This window comes from Pantherophis guttatus, chromosome 1 (assembly GCF_059756535.1).
Source record: "Pantherophis guttatus breed Tessera chromosome 1, ASM5975653v1, whole genome shotgun sequence".
Taxonomy (NCBI): domain Eukaryota; kingdom Metazoa; phylum Chordata; class Lepidosauria; order Squamata; family Colubridae; genus Pantherophis; species Pantherophis guttatus.
In genome coordinates this window covers 97,342,257-97,355,375 of record NC_142063.1, presented here as the reverse complement: position 1 = coordinate 97,355,375, position 13,119 = coordinate 97,342,257, and the positions used below count along the sequence as shown (strand labels likewise).

The window sequence follows — 13,119 nt, the reverse complement described above, 5'->3', positions numbered from 1 at the left end:
GCAATTACCAGCACAATAGAAAGTAATATCCTGTTTTAGACAACCAAACTACTTCCATATGTGTTTTAGATGTTATGATTCATAGGATCTATTAAAATATACGGAAGAGCACAAATGTCCCAAAGTAAATAAATTGGAATCTGCTGCCCTAATGTATAATTTACAAACCACATAAAAACAATGCTTCTGAAACACTAAATCAATGTATCTGTCTTAGAGCATTCTGCTGCTTCTCTGCTATTATGTATGATTATAAACTAGGTTTCACACTAATATTCTTTTTCATTGCTTCTGCAGATGCAAAAAGAACAAGAAAAATAAGTCAATATATCCTTAAAATGGTTTTGAAATTAACAAGCATGGAATAGATTTCCTAAGATCTGGAATAATGTCGTTTTTATATCTTTCTTATCAAAGTGGAACAGAAAAAGTGATTGGCTTTGCTCTCAAATCTTTAGAATGATGATTCTACATATTCTCTTCAAAACTGATGTGTCATTTTCTTTTTGGCTGTCGTCTGAAATTGTAGGACACTTGAACAGTTGAAAACAAGAAATGGGAGACATTGGAATTCTATAGCAATAGCAATAGCACTAAAACTTATATACCACTCCACAGTGCTTTACAGCCCTCTCTATGCACTTTACAGTGTCAGCATATTGCCCACAACAATCTTGGTCAAAACATTGGGAGGAATAGGCGTAAGATTTAAAATCAGGGGCTGATAAATAGAGAGGACTTGCTTGCTATGTTCTACTGCTGGCAGATCTTATTATTTAGGTAAAGGTAAAGGTTCCCCTCGCACATATGTGCTAGTTGTTCCCAACTCTAGGGGGTGGTGCTCATCTCCGTTTCCTAAAGCCGAAGAGCCAGCGCTGTCCCAAAATGTCTCTGTGGTTATGTGGCTGGCATGACTAAATGCCAAAGGCGCACGGAACGCTGTTACCTTCCCACCAAAGGTGGTCCCTATTTTTCTACCTGCATTTTTTATGTTCTTTCGAACTGCTAGGTTGGCAGAAGCTGGGACAAGTAATGGGAGCTCACCCCATTATGTGGCACTAGGGATTCGAACCGCTGAACTGCCAATCTTTCGACCAACAAGCTCAGTGTCTTAGCCAGTGAGCTACCGCATCTCTTTCTTATTACTTATGTATGATTATTTATTTAAACCACCCAACTCCAATTGAATTTCCCTATATAGGTAAAACTTCTATCTTGTTTGCAGTTTATCTAATGCATCTAAAGCCTTTGTTTGTCATTGTCAATGCCACTCACCAACATGTCAACTAAATTTTTTCATGCCCTCCCTATAGGGGAAGCCATGGCGTTTAATATAAATCTGCCATGAATCAACAGTCTAAATGCCATGCCGATGATCCCTAACCACTTTTGTAAGAGGGCTCATTTCATTCTTTCACCTCCCTTCTCTACTTCAGATCACTCAACTAATTTTTGTGGAAATCTGGCTTGACCAACCATCTCCTTTCTGATAAAAGGCCAACACTTGGAGCATGTTTTTTGAAAGGCCTTTTCCTGCTCTTGGATATAAAGCACCATCTGTCTGCTGCCCATCATCCATAGTCAGATGGTGAGAGGACAAATGCTCCCTTATAGCAATTCTTCCATTCTTAATGGAACCACCATCCAAACCATTGCCCTACTCATTTTTTATTGTAGTCAAAATTGCTTGTAATAACCCAGTTCATTAATTCAAGTCAATCATAGCTAGAATCCAAACTTGTGGCCAAATGCTTCCCAGCTTTCCCCTGCCTTACAGGCTATGCTTTCTCAAAGAAATTGTAAAGCTGGTTAAAGCCTCCTCAAGGATCAGCTAGATTGCCTCAAAGCTTCATTTAAGTGCCATAAATTTTATTATTGCACCATGCAGCCCCCCCCATTAATGTTGAGAAGCATGTCTGATTTTCTATAAAGTTTCTTTCCTCCATGCAACTTTTTTTTTTTAAAAAAAAATTGAATGCTAAATTCATTAGACTATTTCCTCTACTTGCACAGAGCAGATCTATACTTGTTTGCCTGAAGCTTCAGGCTATATTGAAAACATATTTAGTTTGTTCTTGTTCTTGCTTTTGGAAGCTTCTCCCATCCCAAATTGCCATTTGTGCACTTCTGCCTTGCCATCTCCCCTATCTTGTTTGGGGGATGGAGAGGAAGAATTCAAGGTGGTGTAGGAAGTTAGCACCCACCCCTTTCCTGGAAGAGTGAAATATTTTAGGAAATATGAAAAAGGCAGAATATTATATTTCCCTGGGATAAGCATGTTTTGAAGCAGCTCCCATCTTCCTGCCCCCACCCTTTGTCAATGGGCCATTAAGGCCTGGGCCAGTCTATTCTACATAACAAAGATCTACCTCCTTCAGGCAGAGCCAAAGTAGGAATTGCCAAAGTTCCAACAAAGATAGGATTAGCCCTCTACACAATAGCAGCAGAAACTCACCACATGTAACCTGGGAAGCACATGTGACCATCAGCCAGCAAGACCCCCACCCCCTGGGAGTCTGACAACCAATCAGAGTACTCTTTCTGGGCCCCAGGAAGTTCAAAGCCAGAGAGAGCATAAAACCTGAAAAACTCGCTGTATCTGCCTCTTTTTCTGTTCAGGAACTCAAGCCATGTGATCCTGTCCACCATTAAACCATCTTTCCAAGCAGTCTCTATGTTTCCAGTGTCTGTTTCCCCACTTGGAGCAGAACCTAGAAGGATGTTTCTTCCAACAGTGGACTATATTTTTATTTATTTATTCATCACATTTCTATACTGCCCTTCTCACCTAAAAAAGTTTACAAATAGTATATTTAGATTCCTAGTGCAGAAGGGGCAGGCTGGAATATTTAATTCACTAAAAGGGTCACCTAGATATGAAAAAATCATAGGGAAGTAGCAGAAGATATTGACACTGCTAACCTCTTTTGACAGTTCCATTTGCTATACCCTCAGGGGTATAAACCATTTCACACACTGTAGATTCTGGCTTCAGAGTCTGCTAGTAGTTTTGACTCCAACGAAAAGGGAGACTGATTTGGAGAAAGGAACACAGAAAATTATAAAACCACTAAGAATGAAAAATACATGTCCTCCAAGTTGAAAAGGAGAGGCCTGAATTGAGCAATCTCTAGATGGAGATAAGAGCTTCCTATTGTCTGGTATCAAGAAAAAAAAAAAGGAGGCAGAAGAGCGGGTTGGAAGACAAACCTCTCCAATTTCAACCAAATAAAGGATTGCTGGACATCTGAATAAGAAAAAGAGGACATGGACAATTGGAAAGAAGGACAAATGGGGGGAAAAAAGAACATACTTTTTGATTTCTAGCTATCCATAACAAAAATTAGAGCAAAGAGCTGCAAAAAATGTAGTTGGCTTGCATACCAGGGGTGAAGTCCAGCAGGTTCTGACAGGTTCTAGAGAACCGGTAGTGGGAATTTTGAGCAGTTCAGAGAACTGGCAAATACCACCTCTGGCTGGCCCCAGAGTGGGGTGGGAATGGAGATTTTGCAATATCCTTCCCCCAGGAGTGGGGAGGGAATGGGGATTTTGCAGTATCCTTCCCATGGAGTAGGGTGGGAATGGAAATTTTGCAGTATCCTTCCCCTGCCATGCCCACTAAGCCACACCCACCAAACCACACCACACCCATCAAGCCACACCCACAGAACCGGTAGTAAAAAAAATTGGATTTCACCACTGTTGCATACAGTACATGAAATTGCTTTTTCCAACATTAGAGAGTCTGGTTTTTCAACTGCATCATTTCCCCAACGATCTTCATTTTCAAGAACATATACAAATGATGAAGTGGAATTGGAAGGAAGACATGAGGGCAAAAAAGAGAATATGCCTTTTTTTTTTTTTTTGCATGACACCTGGTAACTCCAGCGCTCACTTCTGAGATTCCCAGGCAGGATGAAAGAGAGATAAGAGAGATTGTAAAGGAGGGGGGAATTTGTAAATTCCAGCTAATATGGAAATGGAAATAGCAAGTGAAATAGAATGTCCTCCAAGTCACTCACAACTAGGGATGGACAGGAGACATACCTGGTACCTCCTAGATCCAGTGACAAAGGAGAAAGTTTTATGTATTTATTTACATAGATTTAAATAATGTTTCATTCCAACCAACTCTGGACACCTTACGTAATAACAAGCCAAAACAATCAAAAAGAGCTCTGGAATGAGCTATCCCCAGGGATACGACTGATCCCGGACCTCCGGACCTTTCGCCGGGCTCTGAAGACTTTTTTATTTCAGCAAGCCGGGCTGGCTTAAAAATTTTTAATTGGTTAATTTTATGGGTAAGGGGTTTTAAATTGGGGGAAGCCAATATAGATTTAATTATGTTTTAAAGTATTTTAATGTTTATATTGTATGTTTTTTAATCCTGGCTGTTCACCGCCCTGAGTCCTTCAGGAGAGAGGCGGTATAAAAAATTTAATAAATGAAATTTATTTATTTATTTATTTGTTTATTTATTTATTTATTAAATTTTTTATATACCGAAATGATTATATACCGAAATGAAATGATAGCTGTCCAGAAAAAGAAAAGACATTTTATAAGGGCTTACCAACTAACATTTCTCCCAGAATCTGGGCGAAATTTTCAGTGCCTTTCAGAACATTGTAAGGGTGGGAACCATATGGATCTCTGGGGGAATATAGGGCAGGCACCATGATAGAGGAGGCATGTTTCCAAGACCCTCTTAGATGGCATTATCTAGATTCCAATTGCTTCCATTCTGCTGAAACTTATTAAATGGGTAATACAAAATATTAGAGATAGGTGGTTCCCCAAATAACCTGGCCCAAAGTTTGTTGACCTGAAAATGTGGGAAGGTAGCCAAGTTTAGCTATGGGACCTACTAATGCATAGAACATGATTCTATGTCCTGTGTTTGCAATAGGCAAATCATGTATGTATGTATGTCATATAAATTGCTTATTTTCTGTCTCCAGCAAAGCAACTTGTCTAGCAGAATTGAATCCTTAAAGTTTCTGCTGTTTTTTTGTTTTTTTTTTCTGAGATTGAGTTTCAGGCAGGATAGATATTTATAGCTGTACCTGACCTGATGTCGGAGTCTTTGTAGGTGTATGCTTAATTACAGAGAGTAAAAGAGGAGATATGCAATCTGAAAGATCAAAATATAAAAATAAAATTCTCATTAACACATTCATGTACAATTTATTCCAGTGTTTTGTAGAAGTCCACTGACCTTTCCATCTGTTGCCAAGGATAGACTCTGCCCTAAGAGAAAATATATCTCCTTAATATCTCTAATCCCTAATAAATGAACCAATTTATCTGAGAAAAATCTCTTCCTCTGCTTATGGAAATATCCAGAACTTGCTGGTCCCTGCAAAGACACTGTTTAAAGAGCTTTTAGAGTCCACCCTTCCCTACTTTCAAATGATAGATTATCTGTGTCAAAGTTGATTATGAAAGTATAAGCTTAAATGGCCAACCGCAGAAAGACTGCTAATTTGATTACCTGCTCATTTTTTGTTTTCAGAAAACAAATGCTGATTTGATGCAGATGAGCTGTTTTTTAAAGAAATTCTCAGTAACAAGAGTACTTTGTTTAGTAGTGTTCTGTTAAAACGACTGTGTCATACCTGAATTACAAAAAGCTGAAATTTGGCGTTACCTCAGTGATTTTTGTTTCAAAGGATCTTTAAAAATGATAATTCACACATATGATAAAATAAAAAATTACCTTATGTTTCAAATTTGGTGCCTTACTATAGTTTCTGCTCACCTCCCCCCCCAATTTTTTTTTTAAATAAACAACTTTTTCTTTTTAAAGTTGCCCCAAACCTACAGGATTTGGCATAATCCTCATGCTTTGATTTGTGGTGGAATGTAATCTAGATTCCCGGGAGCAAGGGAGTGCATTCCAGAGGAATAAGAGACGGTGAAATTTAGATAGTGTGGTTGGGAGGAAGACGATCAAGCCAGCTCTTCCCTAGAAGTTCTGATTCTTTAATGATGCAAGTAGTTTGCTTTAGTTTGGCAAGATTTTGTCTATAGGTAAGGGTATAAGGTGGGATAATAAAACAAAGAATGGCACTAGCAACATAAGCACTAAATCACTTCCTAATATTTGCTGGCCAGTCTTATAACCTAAGTCCAATTATTGCATTATTGACTGTTCTAATTAGCACAGACCCTACCACGTTTAGGAGCATGTGGCTGGAGGCTCCATGTAAGCATTTACTTTTGGTTGGAAGGGCGGGCAGCCCCTTCCCCACCTAAAGAGGAAAAGAATATATCTGAGAGCTCCATTCCAAAGTCTATCTTGCCTTTGATGGGAAAAAGCAGTCCCCTGCTGTGCTTGAATAGAGGTGTGTGGGGGGGGAGGGTTTCCTACCATTAAATCAATGGTATTTAATACTAGATGGAATGGAAGGAAAACATAATCATCCAGAAAAAGAAATCTGATTCAGGGTCATGTCAAAGGCTAGTTAGACATTGTGGTGCTGTTGCAAACACTTTGAGAAATATGATTGTACAGAACTAGAAAGTAATGGGGATAGAACACTAACAATGCATACTTTTTAATATTTGAATTTGCAATTGTATTTCACAAAGGGAGCGACATATTCTTAACTGAAAATAAAGACAGTTCTATTGATAACAGTGCCAAAGTTTATAGCAGAAAGGTTCAGCTCATTAACTGCAGGTCATTTCCACAGAAAAAAAATTGCAACTTTTCATTCCATTAACTTCCATTAACTTGATCCTGTAATGTTATTTCTATAAATACTTTTTAAAAAATGTCCTCTATAGGCAAAGAAGAGAAAACATAATGATAGAATTAAAGTATCTTACTTTCTAATGAAACCAGAGCTAATTATTTTTGAAAAGAACATGATTCAGGGAAGCAACATTCAATGGTCTTTCTGTTCAGACACTTGTTTCTATAAAACCCAAGTTAATGGCAGAATTATATCCAAATTCATAATAACATTCCAGCTACTACTTGACATTTAATGGATCAAGTAATTAACAGATGCTTTAAAATTTGGCTGACAGTGTAGACACAACAATTATGCAAAATATTCTTCAATCTTTTCTCAAATGTTCTTCCAAATTCTTGGCCTTGGACCTGTGTCTCTCTCTATCTAAAAAAACCAACAACTTTTATTGACTCCATAGTTTCACATGATATTGTTTTGTGTAATTTAAATGTCTGAACACTGCTTGAAAACAACAGCAAAAAAGAACCGCATATTAAAGAAATCTGACAAACATACAATAAAATGGTCTTTGTAAAATATTTTGTAATTTTGTAAAATAAGCAATACAGCTGCAAATGGAGCATCCATCTGGATTAAATACTGCAAAAACAGAATACCCAAGCTTTCTATTTAACATCCCAGTGATTCTCTGATACTGTGAGCATTTGGTATTTTTCTTTCCATCTGGAATCTTTCAGCATGGAATACAGTTTCCAAGCATACTCTAGACATGCCCTAGAATGTGCTAGGATATCACAGTTTATATATACCATATTTTTTGGAGTATAAGATGCACCTTCCCCCCTCCCACCAAAAGAGGGTGAAAATTTGGGTGCGTCTTATACACCGAATGTATACTTATATATATCTACTTATATACTTATAGCCGCCCACATGCTGGCCCCCACCCTTCAGCCTCTGCGTATCCTCTCAAACGGAGCTTTTGGAGCTCTTGGAGGCTGCAAATGCATCCTCTCAAACAGCGAGCCTCTCAAACAGCCTCCAAAAGCTCCAAAAGCTCTGTTTGCAAAGGAGCTTTTCTTTGCAAAGGCAGCCTCTCAAATGGAGCTTTCAGAGAGTGAAAAAGCAAGGCACAGAGGCCAAAATGGCAATCCGGAACAGCTACTGCCTTGCTGGACCGGTTCCCCACTTCCCCTGCTGTACTCATTGGAGTGCCCTGTGACGATTAGCTGCATTTTTGAAGCTGTGCATGCGCGCTCACATCCAGCGAGCCTGTTGCTAAAGTTCATTTCTGGGAACAGCTGTTTGGGGGTATTCCGGGAGGCGATCCACCCGCCAATCAGCTGCTCGTGCTGAATCAGGCTAATGTATTGAAGCTGACCAGGCTGTTTGCTAAGGATGCTAGAAAGATAAATACCAATGGATGCTGGTAGGCAAAGGGAGAATTTTTTTTCTTATTTTCCTCCCCCGAAAATAAGCTGCATCTTATACTCCGGAGTGTCTTATACTCAGAAAAATACGGTATATATCACCCTCAGGAGGTCACATCTAGCTTTAAAGAGCTTGTGACCACCTGCTTTCTTACAAGCCTACCCTAGTCTATATGTTTTCATATGGAAGATTTGTGGATTACATCCCAGTTTCAGTATATTCATCTTGTTGAACTATTGAAGTGTGCTTCATCTAATGCAATTTCTAGATTGAACAAATGTCAGCTATGCTATGGCCATTTGTTAAGATGCCCTAATGCATAAGCCATCTTAACTTGTCCTTGGCCAAATTTTCTTTTAATATCTCCTTATTTCTTTATCGTCTTTATCTATTCTTATAGTTTCTTATCAGCTGCTATACATCTTCTTAATTTATTTTTATTTGTTTCTTTATTGTGTTCATTGTAGGATATATACTAGTTTATAACTTTTTTCTGTTTCATTTTTTAAATACATTAATTATGTTAACCATGTTGATTTTTTTAAAATAAAAAGCAATAGAAAAATATTGAAACAAATGTTGGAAGCTGCAAGCATGATATATATCTGCCTGGTGGATATTTAAGCTTCAACAATAATTGCTTTGTTCATCCTCTAATTCTGGAAGGTGAAGGCAGCAACATCAGATAGTTGAAACCATGTCTAATCATGGCCTCTGGGCAAAAGTCAACATAAAAGAAGCTATTTATAGATACAGCTAGTTGCAATTTAAAAAACAATGGCAGAAGTTTTATCACATCTTCATGACATAAACCATGAGTCGAGCCCCAGTCTGGGGCTCGCCATTTCTGGGGGAGGGGGAGAGGCAGCGGGGGCACGGCCGGCAGCAACCCACATGGTGGTGGCAGCACTGGCTCAGTACTGACGGCGTCCTGCTTCATGGATGTGATAGTCAATGCCTGGTTCCAAATGGCAGCGGCCAAAAATCCTTGTGGGACAAGCGCGGAAGGAATACAGCCAACCACTGGATGGTGATTGGATGGAGGGCATGGACTAACTGAATATCTGGACTAACTGAATAAAGGGCGCTGGAAGGCAGAAGCTCCCAGTGCTGGCTTTGGCAGGAACTCAACATTTGCTATGAATCCGGCTTGTAATCAGGAATAAAGGCTCTGTGAGACTACGAGCAGCTGAGTGTCCTGGCTTTTCATTTCCCTGGACAGGTCTGGTCTAGACAGGCTAAGACCATGATAGGTATCAGTGGTGGGTTACTCCCGGTTCGGTTCGGTTCAGTTCTATAGAACTGGTAGTAAAACCAGCGGGAGGCTCTGCCCACCTGCCACGATGTCATCATGGATGATCTGTGCATGCGCAGAAGCGCGTGTGCATGCGAGCGAAGCAAGTGTGCACATGTGGTCCTGTTGTGAACTGGTAGTAAAGGTAAGTAGAACCCACCCCTGATAGGTATGTCTACATATTTTCTGATTCAGAAACATTTTTGCCAAATAAGCTGAGGTGGCGCAATGGTTAGAGTGCAGTACTGCAGCTACTTCAGCTGACTGCTAGTTCAGCAGATCAGCGGATCAAATCTCACCGGCTCAAGGTTGACTCAACCTTCCATCCTTCCAAGGTGGGTAAAATGAGGACCCAAATTGTTAGGGGGCAATATGCTATTTAGTATACTGTCTTTGGTGTAAGTCGCCCAGAGTCCTCAGAGAGTGGGTGGCATAGAAATATGAATAATAAAAATAAATAAAAATAAAATAAAAAATAAATGTATAACCTCTAGGACATGGGTAGGCAACAGTCAAGTTTTCAATAACTGGAACTATATGATAACGGATTATGTGAGATGCAGATCAATAACATCTGGAGGGTTGCACGTGGTCCATGTCTATCTACTCATCTTTATTCAAACTTGATGAACCAGAAAACATAGTTGGAAATTAAAACTTTTCCTACATATCTTCATGTTGATATTATCGCCACAAGAAAATTTGGTAAACAGAATTATAGGCTAATAAAGACATAAAATTAGGAGTTCCTTGCAAATGCCAAAATATATCAAAGTCAATTTTGGAGAAACTCATCTAGTTCAGATCATAATTTTTTCTGTACAATCAACATTAATCTGCATCAAGTCTAATTAATGAAAGTATAGTGCTAATCCTGAGTTTCTGGGAAAAGTTACAACACTAACAGGACATTTATGCAGGAACTCATTTGTTGTAGTACAAAACAGCTTAATCAAATACAAAAAAAAAAGGTTGCGAATAATAAAACCTTTTATGTGTTCCATAATATACTCGTAATCACATTTTTTCAGTCTGAATTTGCAACAGAGTCTTTTTAAAATACTACAGCAGATAAAGGATACATCAAAACATGTTATAAAATAATTCCAGAAGGTAAAGAAGAAAGACTTTTAATAACTTATGATTAACGGAAGAAGGACTCGGTTACTTGAAGAACACTGAATTTTGTTAGAATTGGCAACCTTGGCAAATGATAGTTATTAAAATAAGGTTGAGGAGAAGAGAAAAAGTGTTAGCCTATGCAGTGTCTAAGTAGACTCTGAAAATTTCTCTTCATCATTCATAATTTACTCTAGTGTGCCCTCACTGGTACAATCAATATTAAATACATCTTATACAGGAAAACCAATTTTACTAGATGTGAAAATAGAGGCTGAATATCTTTTCATGGTTATATAGAAACAAAAACTGAGCAAAGACAATCAACTTTCCAATATTTCTCAATTTAAAGAAATCTTTTCCTGTTAGATGTTGGTTCTTCAGTCAAATATTATGCATCCGCTTCATAAAATATGTAGATCACGATATATGCAATGTATGGGCAACATATAAGCGTCTCAAAAATAAAAAGAATGTGATAAAGATCTTTGAAAAAAACCTTAAGGACAATATGAATATTTATCAATTCACAATTACATAGTTCCAGTAATTTGATTAACAATACAGTTTTAGATAGCATCGAATCATACAAATTCACTTCTATTACTATTTGACATTCTACAATTAAAGCTTCTGAAGACAACTAATAGATGACATCCAGTGATACATGTATATTTAATATGGGAATGTAAGCCACTAGGAATTTCGTGTAGGATTTTTAAGATTCCAATCAACTCAATAGATCACACACAGAAAACGTTCTCCTTTCGGTGGCTGCTTTTCTGTCTCATCTCTAAAGGAACTAAACTGGGAGGCAAAAAAATTTATTATTTAGTACAAATGCAGCTCTCCAGTTTCTAATGGTCTCTGGATCTCTTTATTCCTGGTTCATCTTGTATTACCTAGAAAACAGACTCTTCTAGAAAATCACAATAGATAGCTCTAAAATAAAACTCGGATAGCAATATTTGAAATGATCACTATGATGCTATGTTGGTTCTGCAACCCAACAAGACAGACACAGACTTCAGAGGATAATTAGAACTGCAGAAAAAACAATTACTACCAACCTGCCTTCCATTGAGGATCTGTATACTGCACGAGTCAAAAAGAGGGCTGTGAAAATATTTACAGACCCCTCACATCCTGAACATAAACTGTTTCAACTCCTACCCTCAAAACGATGCTATAGAGCACTGCACACCAGAACAACTAGACACAAGAACAGTTTTTTCCCAAATTCCATCACTCTGCTAAACAAATAATTCCCTCAACATTGTCAAACTATTTACTAAGTCAGCACTACTATTAATCTTCTCATCGTTCCCATCACCCATCTCCTCCCACTTATGACTGTATGACTATAACCTTGTTTCTGGTATTGACTGTTTCCCTATGACTATCATTAAGTGTTGTACCTTATGATTCTTGACAAATGTATCTTTTCTTTTATGTACTCCGAGAGCATATCCATCAAGACAAATTCCTTGTGTGTCCAATCACACTTGGCCAATAAAGAATTCTATTCTATTCTATTCTATTCTATTCTATTCTATTCTATTCTATTCTATTCTATTCTATTCTATTCTATTCTATTCTATTCTATTCTATTCTATTCTACGTAATGCTTCTATAACAAAGGCCAAAATTAAACCGTGGGATTTCCATGACTGATTGTTTCTTGAAAAGCCAAAAGAACTATAAATCTCTACTCATTTATTATAAACTCAAGCATACTTACTGGAAGAACAAGTGGGTGTGCACATGTGTGTTTTAAATGGCATTAATATGTGAGACGTAGAAATATAGAGAAAATAATTGTCCCTGAAATAATTAATGTTGCATTCACACTTGGGATCCTATTTTTTCTAGGAAGAATAGTAAAAGTCTATGCCAACAATTCTTTGCATTTTTAATTTTCCATTGTGACTTTTTGACAAGGCACTAATTAAGAGATTCATAATACTTAACATTGGGAACAAATATTATTTCCATTTATTATTAACCGTCTTAGAAAGTATTGTAGTAGAAAAAATAATTGCTAGTTACAGTACGGTTCTTTCTGCATATGGGTGAGAATAAAGTGCAAGATTAATCTTACTAACCTGTGGTGTCATTCCATGGCAGATGTACATGATTGGAATGTTTTCTGTATCTGGTCCCTGATCAAGGCACAGATCACTTTTTAGGGAATTCTGTAGCTAGAAAATATAGAGAAGAGGGGTAAGTAATTGTTTAAATTAAGTAGGAATGCATAGTGTGAAACTTCAGCATAGTCTGTAATACACCTTTGAATTAATTAATTAAATTAATTAATTAATTAATAGGCACCACACCTGTCTCTGTACAATTTACAGTATAATAAACTATGAAAGCAAAGGAAGATGGGTTGTGGTCCCTCTATACAAAAACATAGATAAATCGCATCCAACAAGGAGCTCCGTCCATCCATCCATCCCTGGGAAAACAACCAGGTCTTCAAGACCTTACAGACAACTTGGAATAAAATAATAATTAAAAAAGAATTTCAATTAATGATCAAATAATTTCAATTAGAAAAAGAAT

General features: G+C 37.6%; 1 protein-coding gene across 3 annotated transcripts in view; it reads right to left on the bottom strand.

The window, feature by feature from the left end:
- The window catches only part of GALNT18 (polypeptide N-acetylgalactosaminyltransferase 18), a 351,472-nt gene that overhangs the window by 42,185 nt on the left and 296,168 nt on the right, over positions 1-13,119 (bottom strand). For all 3 annotated transcript variants that reach the window (XM_034417086.3, XM_034417087.3, XM_087878750.1), the window contains exon 9: positions 12,660-12,755. In XM_034417086.3, the coding sequence (XP_034272977.1) occupies positions 12,660-12,755 (96 nt within the window). The remainder of the gene's footprint in view (positions 1-12,659; positions 12,756-13,119) is intronic.